Source organism: Grus americana, chromosome 3 (genome assembly GCF_028858705.1).
Source record: "Grus americana isolate bGruAme1 chromosome 3, bGruAme1.mat, whole genome shotgun sequence".
Taxonomy (NCBI): domain Eukaryota; kingdom Metazoa; phylum Chordata; class Aves; order Gruiformes; family Gruidae; genus Grus; species Grus americana.
In genome coordinates, this window is record NC_072854.1 from 86,369,095 (window position 1) to 86,384,027 (window position 14,933).

At 34.9% G+C, this 14,933-nt stretch overlaps 1 protein-coding gene across 4 annotated transcripts in view; it reads left to right on the top strand.

Moving 5' to 3' along the window:
- The window catches only part of SDCCAG8 (SHH signaling and ciliogenesis regulator SDCCAG8), a 111,225-nt gene that overhangs the window by 23,401 nt on the left and 72,891 nt on the right, over nucleotides 1-14,933 (top strand). For all 4 annotated transcript variants that reach the window (XM_054819197.1, XM_054819196.1, XM_054819195.1 and 1 more), the window contains exons 10-12: nucleotides 349-501; nucleotides 3,038-3,172; nucleotides 6,453-6,569. In XM_054819197.1, the coding sequence (XP_054675172.1) occupies nucleotides 349-501; nucleotides 3,038-3,172; nucleotides 6,453-6,569 (405 nt within the window). The remainder of the gene's footprint in view (nucleotides 1-348; nucleotides 502-3,037; nucleotides 3,173-6,452; nucleotides 6,570-14,933) is intronic.

Below are 14,933 nucleotides of genomic sequence, written 5' to 3' on the forward strand. Positions count from 1 at the left end.
TTTTAAATTCAAGGCAAATAATCATCTTAGTTTTAGAAGAACAGCTACCTATTTGGAAAATATACTCTGAAAAATGCTTCCATCTTTGCCATGACTTTTAAAATCTAATAGATTTATAAATTACAGTAGGGCATATGTATACATACAAACATGTACATCTGTTTTCAATTTGTTAGTCCTATTCTGGATGTTAACACAGTAGGGTATGTATAAATATCATAATAGCTATGTATAAAAAAAAAAATGTGCTTTCTAATAGCAAATTGTTTTCTCTGAAGGCATTAGATAAATACCACGTCTGTGTAAAATTTCAGATTTCTTTCACTTAAAATATAGGTTCTTTTCTAGGCTCTAGTCCAGTGTGAGCAGCTGAAAAGTGAGATGGAACGGCAGAAGAATCGTCTTGAAAGGGAGTTAGCTGCCCAGCTAAATAAGAGGACTGATGAAAAAGAAGCACTGCGGGAAGAAATGAAGAAGGAAAGGGAGGACTTGACAGCAATGGTATGAGGCAGGTTTTTTCTATTTGTATATTACAACAAGCGTATCATCCTCTTTAAAATTTCTGTTTGCTTGTTTTTCATTTTATTTCAGTTTTGGATTTAAGAGCTCAGTAAATCACTTCTACCACTGCTTTAAAGCAGTGGTAGATAAGTAATCCTTTGAGTCTGAATAACTGGGTTTTATGCTATGTCACTAGATACATACTAAGTTGTTGATGTTATGCACTTGTTTTAGTTTGTGTGATATTTTCTAACACACTTTGTCAAAGTAGGAAAGGGTTAAGTAATATGTGATGCAAGGTTTGTACATAGCTTCTTATAAAGATTATTTAGGTTGCCCAGTTAAGCATTCAGAAGTTAGCACGTCAAATTTAGGATTCTTTGCTACTTTGAGCTTACGTATATATATTTTAATGTTACAGTATTGTATTTGCATTCTAATATGGTATTTTTCAGAGTGATCTTATCATATGCTTAATTTGCCCACCTGCAGAAATGTGTCAAAATCTCTTTTCTCACTTTTACTGATGTTATAAACCCTTTGAGACAGAATCTGTGTCATCAGATATACTGTGATGATTACAACAGAGCCTTGATAACCTGTTTTAGACTTCTAGATGCTAGTATAATCTGAGTATAAAACATAAGTGGTTTCTGCCCGATGCAATCTACAGAGGAAACCTCATGCTAACAGCAGTAAGCCTGTGAGATATGACTGAGGAGGCACTTCTAAGGTGATTGGAGAAAGAAATGGGAAGAAGAGTAGAGAGAGAAATGCGCTGTGAATTAGTGGTTTTCATGCTCGTTTGATGTGCAACCTCTTCAACCATTTTCTGCTGGAGGTTTGGAAACATAGTGAATTTCTCTTCTGATTGTAGGCAGTTTTCCGTATTTTTGGGCTCCTCTTAGAAATAAGCCATACAATTTATAAAATCTGGAGAGCACAGACTGAACAGGATAAACTATTTAAGTGTTTAAAAAAGAGGAGGTTCTTTGGTAGTGTTGTTGCTTGTGAAATGGCTGGAAAGCTACAAACATAGGCAGGGAATCATGGTCATATGGTTGTATTTCTGGTATTACAAGATGGCACAATAATGTTCTGAAGCTGCTACAGGAAGTCAGAGCCTTTGACTCCAGTTCCAGATATTAAACCAGGAATTAAGCACAGTGATAGGGGCTAAGTGATATTTAAGAAAGTGAACTGTTGTAAATGATCATCAGAAATCTGTTGCCAGGGCAAACTGAAATAAAAAAATTAACCTTACACTGGAGATAATGAGACATTATTAAGCAATTCCTTGTTTGAGTCCTTGCTATCTATTGGAAATTATCCCTTTTATGCATTTAGCTGTTTAGTTACAGACTTGCTTTAAAGCAGAGTATGCACTCCAAAATACAGCCTATTAGACAAGCATTTCATACCTTTTTTTGGTAGAATAATTCACTCCATGTCACCGCATTACTTTGTATTTCATCACCCACTGAAATACATTTTACTGGTACTGATTCCCACTTTCAGTAGTCGTAGTTCTTTTAGTAAATCCTACATACACATTAAATGACATGTAGTGACACTATGATGATGTCATGCTTGATAATTAAACATATGGGATGACTTTGTAGAAAACTGTGATCTATATGTATGATTTACACCTATGTATGATTAACCACTTTTATGTTTCAGGATTATGAGATGGTAGAAATGGTATACTGTACATCAAGTCAACCTCCATATGAATATTTTATCTCTTACTTTATGAAGTGATTTGTTCGAAGGGGAGAATTGGCATGATACATAAGTCAGGTGGATGTATAATGAGTGGAAAATAGTTATGAATATATAAACCTCTAGGTTTGGCTTTGAATTCCTGTAAGTTAACCTAGAACTGTCAGACACCATTATTTCCACTTATATTAGTAAGCTTTGGGGCTAAGTAGCTGAAGGGTCACTGTCTCTGTTTTATTGTTACATTTTTTTACCATTCAGCAAAATTTGATCTGAATTACAGTAGAATTTTGAACATACTATTTCTGTATGGTTTTTATACAACATCATGCTTTGATCTATAGTGCTGAAATGTTTTCTGAACTTGAAAACTAATTTAAGATCCGTGGTTGCAATGACAGTTTTCTTTAGCTGGGGGGAACATGATTTGGCTTAAATCAATCTACATAAGGATGGATAAGAAGCTGTTAAATAGTACTTGCTGTACTTGCAGTTACAGCTGCAAGACTAATGCAACCAGCTGCTTCTGACACTGTCTATACTAACAAGTCCTGGAGACTAGTCAGGTTGATGAAAAGTTTCAAATAAACTACTATATGGTAAATTAATTCAAAATAATGAACCTGTTGTTAAAATAATTTAATCATATAGTTTTAATTTTTATTTTCATAATATATCTTTCATGTGTAATTGTATTTTTAATGCTGTCTATTTTGGCTATATATGATTGCTTTCCAGGAGAAAGTCCCACAAGATTTAGATCTGTGCTTGGTCAAATTGTGCCATTACAGTGTTCTTGGGCTTTTTGCAGGTGACGGCTATGTCTGAGAATGTGGCAATGTTGGAGGCTCAGGTAGAGAGAATTACAAGGGAGAAGAACTCTTTAGTTAACCAGTTAGAAGAATCACAGCACCAGCTTTCATCTCATGAAATGGAGATGAATAAGGTAGGCATATTTATAAATGAGTATTGAGTTAGGTTTTCCTTATTGTGACCTGAAAGATGAGAATTTTTTTCTTTCTGCGTTTTGCTCTGTATTAGTAGAGAAGATGTGATAAATGTAAACTTCATCTGAATATCCCAGAGGTACAGTTTTACAAGTAGAAAGGTAACTTTTTCAGTCTGCCAAGTCACCTTGTGATGCAAAGGCTAACCTTTCTAACTTGCAGACTATGCAAATCACTGTTTAAAACTGCAATCCAGTGTTTCATTAAAAATTGCATTTGGTGTGAATGAGACAATGTAGTATTCAACCCTGTCCTGTAATTGCTACCTCTGGGAGATGCAGTGCTGAAATAAAGGGAGCTGTATCAAATCACTGTTTTTCAAGTACTTTCCTGTAGAATTTGTATGTGGTGTGCTGTTTTATTCATTAATATTGATGGTATGCCTTTTACAAGGAGATCTTTCTTTCAGTTAAGAATTGCAGCTTAAAATCTATCTATGTACATGTATCACTTCTGGGTGCTTTATTTTGCACGCTTCTCAATATTAGAGCCATAATTTGGGTCATAACATGAGAAAGAAAAAACAATTGCCATCCAAAATTTATGCTAGGGATGACACATTGTTATAGTGTTTAGCTTAGTTTCATCACTCACTTGTTACAGGAATAACTTCAACCTCATGAAGGTGAAGGGATGCTAAATGTCTATGGAATAGACAATCTGAGAATTCAAATTTTTTACAGCCTCTTGAAATGTCAATATGCCTTACCAATAATCCTGGGGACAATCCTACCTCCTCAGTTGTTAATTGCAAGGTTTTTGGGAGCAAGGCATTCTTTAGGCCTCTAGAGACTTCTGGAGAGGTTTTCATCAGTTCCTAGACCTCTTCTGCCCTTGCTGGTGGAAATAGGTGAAAGTATTGCAGAAAATTTACAGCAAAAAATCATCCAAACTTATTAGAAAATTCAATTCAATTTCAGCTGAAAGACAAATGGAGGAGCATTTTAAGGATTTGATTTATCATTTCCGAAACATGCTTTTGATTTTTCAGACTGGGTTCACAGATGACTAGCACCACTTACAAGGGCAGGGATGGGGGAAAGAGGTAGTAGGTGTAAATATCCATTGGTCTGGAAAGAACAATTTTATAGCCTACTGATTTAAAGTGATCTCGCAGGAGAGTGACACTGTGATTCCAGTCCCTGCTTCAGTTAACATTAACCAATACGAAGTTGAATAGGTGGCCACTTTGCAGTAGTCTATGCTGTGTTTTTGCTGCACTGTCCTGAGAGATTGGAAAACTGCATTGGTGTCACTGTTGTGAACTGAGAAGTCTCAAACATCCTGGAGGAAGGTCCTGACCATTTTGCTGTCGGAACCATGTGCCATCACCCTGACCTTTTTCATTGGCTGTGTAAGTGACATCTATGTCTGCTTGGGAATCCGACTCTTTGTTTCCAAACTTGGTTTGCCATTATTAAAAGCAGCAAATAGCAACATTTTTCCTTTTGAGTTTTATCTGAAATAATTTTTTCTGCATATACCAGAAGTCAGGGAAAAAAGTTTGGAGTGAGAATCTTTTTCTTTCACTCTGAACTATGAGACTGAAAAATTCATTATAAGGACAGCACCATCTGCTGATTCTTCTGCATTATTCACTTTGTACGATGTATGTGGGAGCTGAAGGGAAGGATGGCTGTATTTTTTTTTATTTTTTATTTATTTTGCTTGAAGGAAGTGACATTGGACTTTGTTACATCCTTCATATAAAGGAAGGAGGACATAGAAAGACAGGCTTGGCAATCTATGTAGTTGCATCTTAGGATTTTGTAGTTGCATATGATATTTCGGTATTAAAAAAAAGCTTTAGAACTTTGCCATTCTTCAGAGCATTTGCTACCTTGGGTTATGTTCAACAGGGCTAGATTCACAAGCTGTCCTTTGAATTTGTAAGTGATGCTGCTTCTTAAAGCTATGACAGTTGGTTTTGGTTTTTCCTAAGGTGATTTGATTGCAGTATGTGTATTTACTTTTACCCTAATTTTTTTATAATAATAATTTAAAAAACATAGTGAAAATGAGAAGAATATGTGACTGAAAAATAGAAATTAATTTGGATTGTAGAACATGTGAGAGGAGATTATTGAGAAGCACAGAGGATTGTAGCACCAAGTTGAGCACGTTTAAAGTGTGTACATTTAGGAAGCAAGTCTGGTGAAAGGATGTAAGTGGGGCAGGGAAGCAGAGTGAGTTGGAAAGAAAGTTCTCTGAGTAGCTGCAAGTGAGCACACTTGCATTCTCATTAGGGAATGTGCATGTATTTATGTTTGGTTAATAAGGTGAAATGAACAGGCACAAATTGGAGGTGATTGCACAGGATAAGGACAAAAAGGGGACCATTGTCCACCATCCGTCTCCATTCCCAACAGATATGATCAAATAGAATACTTTAAAAGTCTTAGATTGGGCAATGGGAGAATAACATCCCTGCACAGCAGTAGTGAAAGTTACATGGGAGGGATTGGTGTGGGTTTTTTTTTTTCCTTTCTCTTTCTTTCCCTTAACACCTCCCAGACCCTCTGAAGCTGAGCTGCCTTCAGGTAGAAAGGAATGAGGGGGTGACATAACAAACATCCCAATGGCAGAGAATAGCTGTTACCTTTCTGGAAGTGGTACTAGATTTCTTTAAATGCTGCTTTGATCCCTTTCTTCTGGCCCATGCATATATTTGAATTAGACATTGTTTTTAAAGAATTTATCTTCAGTTTATAGTAAGTCTATAATGCTCTGATCTAACTTTGACAATTATTGCATTAACATCTAAACATTTTCTTTTTAACAGCGGAAAATTGGCAAGATAAGAAACTGTGCCGTTATATAGGAGTGTGATAGATCCTTTACTTCTAGGTTTTGAAAGTGTTGACGTAGTCTTTCTTGGGATTTTAGAGAGAATGGGAGAAGAATATAAAACCAGCAACTGTAGTTTAACTGTATTTAGTAGCACATATATTTACAACATAAATATTTATACTTAGCAAAATCTTGATCCAAATATAATTGAATCTAGAAGGCAATGCATATTTCAAAGTTAATGACTATATAGAGAATTCAGATCCACCTTTTTATATAAAAACATTTACCATATGTAGTCTTAAAATATCTGTAAATTAAAATATGTTGCATTTAAATAACCTCTAGAGGGCACCAAAAGATCTAATTGCAAACCCTGGACTATGGATTCTTCAAGCTACAGATCATATTGTCTGTATAATCTAACAGGTGTGTGGAGAAATGCGCTATCAGTTGAATCAAACCAAAATGAAGAAGGATGAGGCAGAAAAGGAGCTCAGAGAGTACAGAACAAAAACTATAAGGGAGCTTGAAATTAAGGACCAGGTAAGAGATAATACTGCTATCACTTTGCAGTTATTAGAAGCCTAAGTAGGGTTATTTCGGAAGCTGGAATGATTCGTTTTTCTAGTAGTGGTCATTTATTACTGTTAAATGGTTTCTAAATTAATGGCAACAAGCCAGCTATTACTGTTAAATAAATACCTTTTGGTTATCTTATTCTTGTTTTCAGCCCTAGTATGTTCAGTTTTACATAATACTCATCCCATGCTTTCATATAGAATTACTCTATCATATGTATTCATACAACGTACTTGAATTGTATGTACTGTATACATATGTTTATACACTTTTTCTCACAAATAAATCCACACATAATTATGTATACATGCAGCCTGACAAAACATTAAAGACTCTAAGTATAATCTAACTGTACCAAAAATGAAAATCATTTATCTTCCAGTTTTTTAAAAGATTCAAGGTTAATGAATGCTGGAATTCATAGAAAAGTTTAATAAAAAAATAAAAAAAAAAAAAAAAAAAAAAAAAAACAAAAAATAACCTTCTAGAAAAAAAAACTATATGAAAATTCCACTAGGCATTAATTTTTGATTATCTAAAACTGTGTTTTATAATAATACAAAAACTAGTGTATGCCTTACAGGTAGTCTGTGAGAAAACATCCCATGCACTAAGAAAGATTATTAGAGTAACCTGTGACATACTTGGCAAACAGCTTGAACAGGTGTAATCTGCATCTTTTGAAGTGCCCTTTTTGTTGAGGTTCTATCTGTTTTTCTCTAGGTATTCAAACTTACAGTTATTCCTTCATAAATTGTGATTTGCACATGAGAGTGGATGTCTTATGAATACACAGATGTATAAGATGCAGATGAGGATAATTTTTTCATATGCATTTTGTTATTAGAACAGCCTATCCAACAGGTTTTAAATCATTCTTTTTCTTGTAAAGAAGTGAACAAATCTGTCCCTTTGTAAAAATATATGTAGGGGAAAATGCAGTATTTCTAAAATTATATTTTTATTTACCAGTTCCCCAAAATCTTTATGTAGGGCAGTAAGTTTATTAACTTAATCAAGTACACGTTTAGGCTGGAGCAATATTAATTCAAATTATAATCACAAGATATGTAAAATTGAAGAGAGAAGTTTATTAGATAAAATAACTCTTCAATATATATAGAAGATTATACAGCGCAGAAAAACAGGGGCCTTAAAGCATTTTCTTTTCAGGGTTGGCTTTTTTTTTTACTCCTGCATCCTTTAGGCCTAAGGACACTTTAAAAAACAAAAAAACAGGCTTGTCGTCTGTGTCTTGACAGATATCACAGATAAAAGAGTTGGCATAATCTTGGCATACAAATAAAACAGGATGCGTTTAATAAGATATTTGAAGAAGTATCTTGGATTTTAAATCCTGTTCTCCAACTTGCTTCACGATTGCCTTTTGAACAAATTGCAAAATTCAACAAAATATTTTAACCTAGTGTATCGACATACTGGTATTTTATTCGGTGTGGGAATAAATACACTAAAATGTGGTGATTTATAATTTGATATAATTAAAGTGAAATAATGGAAGGGGGAGTTCCTATCAGCAAAGATTATTAGAGTAATTCAGTAATTAAGTAATTATATTGTTCAAATATGATTATTGGTTCCTTAAAAAACGGAAAACAAACTGTTTTGAAATTCTCAGGCTCAGCATCTAGCAGCTGTTTAATAGTTGTGGGTCTAGTAACCAAGAAAGTTATGTATAGGTCCTTATATTATTTAATATGCTAAAAGGCAACCAAAAAGAGTGTGTGTACGTTTGGGGGTTTTGGTTTTTGGAGGTTTTTTGTTGTTTTTTTAAAAATAAAAATTTCACAAATGTTAGCAAGTCATTGCAAATTATGTCATTTAAATGAAATGAAAACAACTTAATTGCATCTAGCTTTGTATGGAAAGAAAAACCTGAAATGTTTCATCTTATATGGCACTGAATAGCAAACAGTAATTGTTCTTTGGTCTCTCAGCCATGACCTGACCTTCTGGCTAAGAGAGAGAGTTGATACCTTCCCTGGCCACCATCTGTTCATAATAAATACATATTTATTTTTTAAAAGTAGAGACACAATAATGTATGAATATTTTCATGCTGTTCTATATTAAATGTTGCATTTTTCTGTTTTAAAAGCAAAGAATCATGGTTCAGATTGTCTTTTGTTATATTGAAAGTGAGTTTACCGTTTCTTGACATATGATTGTATTTTTAATTGTGCTGTGGATAAATTTGACTTTTGAAGATGTATTTTTGTTTATATGTGGTGACTTTTAAAAAGAGATAAAAGTTATTCAGGTGTGTCAGCATAGGCAGAAATCCCCATATGTACAATTTAGGCTCCTCAGATGCATATACGTCAGTAAATACAGACATGTATTTATCGTACACTGATATTTATAATAAGTTCTTCAGAATTGAATTTGTATCATTTAGGAAAATTAAAGGGACTATATATCTTTGGTCTTACTCTCTTTTATTCTAATATCTCCTTTCCTATCTTTATTACTCAGTTTATTAAAAAATGTTGGTACCTTGGTGTGACTACCTTTTATTAATATTTAACATGAATATTTCGTAGAATAAAAATGAAGAAGCAATTAGCAATGTTACTACTTAAATTGAATAAGTGTTTTGTAATACCATCCATCATGATCCTGATCAACATTAGGATTGGGGCAGGGGGGGAGAGGAAAGAGGTATACCACACAGTTTCTCTACACAAAACCTGCATCTGTTCATCTGGCCCAGTATGTTGTAAAGTGGCATAACCTACTGCCCTCTCGTTTTCTGTCTCAGCCCTCCCATTGTGGATGTAGCTGTGCTGAAATAACAGTGCCTTACTTAATACTTTTCCTTCTTAGGAACACGCTTTATAAGTTACACGGGTATAATGCCTTCATGGCAGTAAACTGTGTCCACACTAGGGGTTGTACTAGCACAGCTATATCAGAGAAAAGTCACGCCCTAACCTAAATAGCTGTTATCAGAACAGGCATTGTGTGGCATATTTGACACAGCAGGGCTTCACTTTTACAATACTTTTTGTGTGAATTTGGAAGCACTGCGTGGCATAATTTGTGTATTTCTAATAGAAATCATACTTCTGACACACTATGAAATTGTTTCCTCAGATAAGCATCGCTTGCTCTTTTCTGCTCTGCATTATAAAAATAAAAATGAAGCACACTGTTAATTACTGGCTTTCTGTTTGTCTGTAAATCCTTTTTATTTGGTTTATACAATCTTGCAAGCTTCAGCATGTAGAAGTGAAAACAGTTTTGTAGTATTGCTTATGCAGTCCTAGCCAATTTGAGCATCATCCTTGTTACAGAGTTCTTACCGGTAGCATTGCACCACTGGGAGTTGTGGTCTCCTTGTAATGAAGCAATAGGACATGTTAAATCCAACTTCAGAAACTAACTGAAGCTTTTAAATTTTATTTTACCATGTTTTGAGGACTCAGATACTTTGTGTAGAAAAATCCAAGTCAGTAATCTTAACCTGTAAAAAAGCCCTTCTGTTAATACTGTCTTTAAAATTGGGCAAATGTAGCTTGAAGCAGGGGATTACAGAATTCTGTTGCCTACCTTGTACGTGACAGAATGAAAAGCTCCAGAAATATTATACCAAACCTCACAGATTTTTAAGAGTTGCCTGTATGGATGTTCATGAGCGCAAATAAAAAAGTTGGAGAGTCACTGGTATGCACAACCTATACAAATGGGAAGAGCTACACATCAAAGCATTTTTGTGTAGTATGACAGAACCTAAATGATGTCTCTGTACACTATAGACTGACAATTTTGCAGACAAATAAAAATCTGGCAAAATTGCAGTCCAAAAGCATTTTGCCAAAAGGTATTTTGGGAATGTTTATCTCATTTGTCATAAATCCATGATTTATAGTAACCTAATTTAGACATTATAAGTGGAGAGATTACTGACTCTGTCTTCATCAGAAATAAAGCAGGCCAAGAATTTGCATATATATCCTAAAAATGCTTGCAGTGTCCGATGCAAGACCAATACAACCTTCTGAAGACATGAATTCACTGAAATGGCTTTTTATGAATAGGTATCAGGCTTCCATGAGTCAGGCTTTAAAATACTAGATTTTTCACAAGCTGGGACATTCAGGATATTGCCAGATGTTTTGAAACTTCATAAAATAGCAAGTTTTAATAAGGCTGGTGAAGATGGGTTAGGATTATGAGTTATGTGTATTCTTGTAACAGTCCTATACCTGAACTTCTGTGACCTCATTAGTTAAAAAGATGCTCTGGAAGTTCTCTTTTGAAAAGAAATTCTGTTAGAGCAGTAAACGTACTTGAATACTATTTGGCAGGGAGAAAAAGCCCACAACCCAATAGACAGCTTGAAACTCTTAGCATCAAATTTTCTTACCTGGTATGATCTTGAGTATAATGGCCTTAGACATAGCGAAACCAAATTGCTTTTGGACATGAAAGCATTAAGAAAATGTGATAACCTTTGCTGTAACTGAACTCTTTGTAATGTATTGTTTTCAGTTTTGGGTATTCAAGGCACTAATTTGAAAATTGGTAAATAAGGAGGGAGTAAAATGATAGTACTTCATGCCTTGCTTTGATATGAGTTTTCTAATCTGTTCAGGAGGAACATCATTCTTTTTTTATAATTGAACTTACTAGCTCATCTCAAGATTTTGGAGGAAAAACATTGATCTACAACCCTGCAATATAGAACAAAAGAAATGTTTAATTATGATATGGCTGCTGCAGCTCTGCTGTGGCATTGCTCTCCTCTGTCAGCCATCCATTCCTCAAGGATCAGTGGTATGAGTAGCCTTCATTAAATTCTTTGTCATGTTTCCACAAGAAAAATCCCTGGGACTGGGATTCTCAGTGGTAGAATTTTCTGTACCGACTGGTCTGCATTTTCTATGCTGGTCTGCTTCCCCTAAGCAGCTGGCCTGCTAAGAGGAGTGACCCAGCTGGTAATCAGGATTTTAATGTTCATAGGTGTAGTTGGCCCATGTAACCTTGATCCATGTTCTGTCATCCAGTGTTATGTCACCCCATTAGTATATGGAAAGAGAAAATCCTTTATGTGCATTAAACATTATTCAAAGTAGGAAAAGAATTGCATAGCCCTTGGTATAGTGTGTATATGCATTATATTTAAAGAAATGCTTGTTTTCTGTTGTTTTTTTTCTTCTTAGACTAGAAAAATGGTTGCTTTATCAACAGTCATTGTGCCAACAATCAGAAGAAAAAGATTGTAGAAGTCCCTGACTATCACTTGTCAGTTGTTACTGCAGAGGTTTTCTTTCCAGTTATTCCTTAATGCTGTCCAGGAAAAAAGAGCCAATCCCACATCAGTAATCTCAAATACGTGTTTGAAGGGATAAAAAGAGTAAGGGTTTTTTTTCTCTCCTGTTTTTCAATAATGAAGTAGGAGTAATCTTCCCCCTTTTTTTTTTCTATATGCATCCCTCCTTTTCTGAAATTCCTTTATCAGCAAGCAAACCATCTATTTTGCATCACTCCATTCTCCCCCCATCCTTGTAATGTGTGTCCTCCCCCCCCCCCGCCCTTAGTGCAATCCATTTTAAAAAAAAAAAAATCGTGTTCCACTGTGGAAGAAAATCACTTTCTTATCTCTGCTGCTGGCTGCTGAGCTAATCTCTAGTACAGCAATGTTGTCTGTTAAAATGTGACTGTAGTAATCTCTATGGGTTTGGAAGTTTTGTTCCTGAAATAATATTGCAGTTCAAATATTTTGGCAAATTGAAAGCAAATATTTTCAGGGAAATAATGAGGTAAAATCCTTGTATAAATGTTTCAGCCATTCACTCTTGTCTGTTTCCCAGGGTATTTATCCACATTATCCAGGGGCCATGTTGCTCTGTGGAAGTTTACACAAGGACAGACACCTAAGATTATTGCTTAATTAAAAAATCGTGTGTGTGTATTCATAAATATATACTTAGCAACATGAATTTTTTCTTACCCTAGCTAACAATTACAGGTAGAAAGTTTGCTCTAACAGGATTTAAAGATGTGTGCGTTTAAGAGCAGCCCCCTCCATGCTATTCCCAGGAAGTTCTTCCAGCACCTCTGTTCTTTCTAGCAAACTGCAGCATCCCATCTCAATGAATTCTCAATCTTTTTGGAAGCAGAGGGTTTTGTGGCTGCTGGCCTTTGCTTAGATAATGGCTCTCATCCTGAGGCTCAACCTTTTAGTGGAGCACATGGGGTGCCACAGGACTGCCAGGTGCCATTACATTTCTTTGCATACAAGTGACAAAGTGGTCACTAAATTACTTCTCTTTGAGGAAGAGAAGGGAGTCCCACCAGATCAGGCTAGAACAATAGCTGTCCAACAAATTACAGCCTGCGTTGCCTATCTAGGTTATGTCTTTGCTTGTCCCTCTGGTCTTTAGAGGTCAATTGATTTGTGAGCTAGCCATAGGGAAAAACCCTTCAAAGGAACCATGGGCGTGAGGTTACTTCTCTTGTGTTTCCGCTTACGTTAGTTGCCTTTCATGTCATGAAGGGTTTTCACATTCCTGTGTTGGACTAACTGATTTGTGGAATTTGCAGTTGTCTTATGGTTTTTGTGAACTGACCTCTTCAAAAGAGGATCTTTGTGGACGCTTTTAAGCCTTGTGTAGTTTGTATTTCTTACCTATTTATTTGTATATTCTCCTAGCTTTTATTATAAATCTACTTCCAGAAAGGAGGTTTCCCCTTTAAAATCAAATTTCATTTTTATAACTGGTTTGTATCCTCATTCAGATTTGAATAGGAAGCAGCAGTAATTCATAGAGAGTACAAAGGGCAGAAAAACATTGTTGGGACACGGCGGGGGTTAACCTCGTGATGGCCCTAACTCTCTTTACAAAGTTGGATAGTTCTTCAGGTGCAATATGCTATGTCAGATGGCCGTGCCTGGGAGGTCTGAGGTTTAGAGACCACTCGGAACCTAGAGTTGCTTGATTGATATCAGGATTAGGATAGAAATGACTGCAAGTGACCCCTGCTGCATATGGACTGATAGTTGTCTTTCCTCCAAGTAAAATACCTCAAAATCTTACTATGAGAACTGTCTTGTTTCGTTGGGGTTTTTTTAATTAAATTTTTAAAAATCAGTGTTATAGTAGAGTATGATTGTTCTGTCCTTGGTTAATTAGTATATTAATGAGCAAAGAAGGCAACATGGATTGAGATCAGTGCAAAAATTTCCTGTGACTATTATATATAATATTTAAGTGTATGTGAATGGTTGTACTGGTGGCACCTCTTAGAAAGACCTTAATTACGGCCTCAGTCCTCTGCACTATTACTGATTTCATTGCTTTGAAGGGCTACTTTAGTAAATGAAACTAAGCATGTGAGCATCAGGACCTGTAAAATTTTACTGTGTATTAATTTGAAGTGTATGTATTTTTATAGATATTGATTGTCTTTTGGGGATATCCCTGCAAACACCAACCACCATAGCAATTATATTTCACTTTTTATTGCTTTATATTTTTCTTCTATTTTTGGATCTAATTTATGCCTGCTTAATCTTTTAATAATGATGGAGAATGAAATACAAACCAAAAAGAAAGTACTGTAAATTCACAAAAATGTTTTCTCCTCCAGAATTGTTTTACTGCAGAATTTGTGCCATGGTGTAGTCAGTACAGAATTTATTTCTCAGGTTACACTGTGTATTTTCTTACCTGATGTGCGAGCATACTGGTACAACAGTGAATGTCATAAATCACTTCTTAATTCATTTGTTTTAATATATTTTTGGTTTTGTTAAAAGTCTTCTAAAGTTGTTTTTGCATTTACTTCAGAGAACGAGTTCTTTTATCACTGCTTAATCATTCTCATTTGTTTAAAGAAAGGAAAAACGTTTGTCTTTTCTGTCAGTTTGCTGCTATTTAAAATTCTGTGAAAAACATCTGCTAGTTTGGAATTTAAAGTTGCATTTTTCTGCATACAATAGAATCAGCATCAGTATGAAAAGAATTAAACAATTATTTTAATTTTTAACTTTGCTTGTTTTGAATGAAATAATAATTTCATTTTATCAGAATTTGTAGAGATAAAGAGATGTCTAGTTAATTAAACAGCAGATTTTTGCAACATACATAAGTATTGTTAGGTGAAGATAATTTCAGGTAATTTATGAAGAGGATATTTGAAGATTGATCCAGTGTTGGAGAAATCATCTTTTATGTTTTCCAGCAAGTTGCATTTATGTCACTGAAGGAGCATCTCCAGTGTGTTCACCTAAAAATGCATTGTGAAAATCAGAAGATAATTTGAAAACTCATCATAACTTAATGATTGAGAAGTGAAACA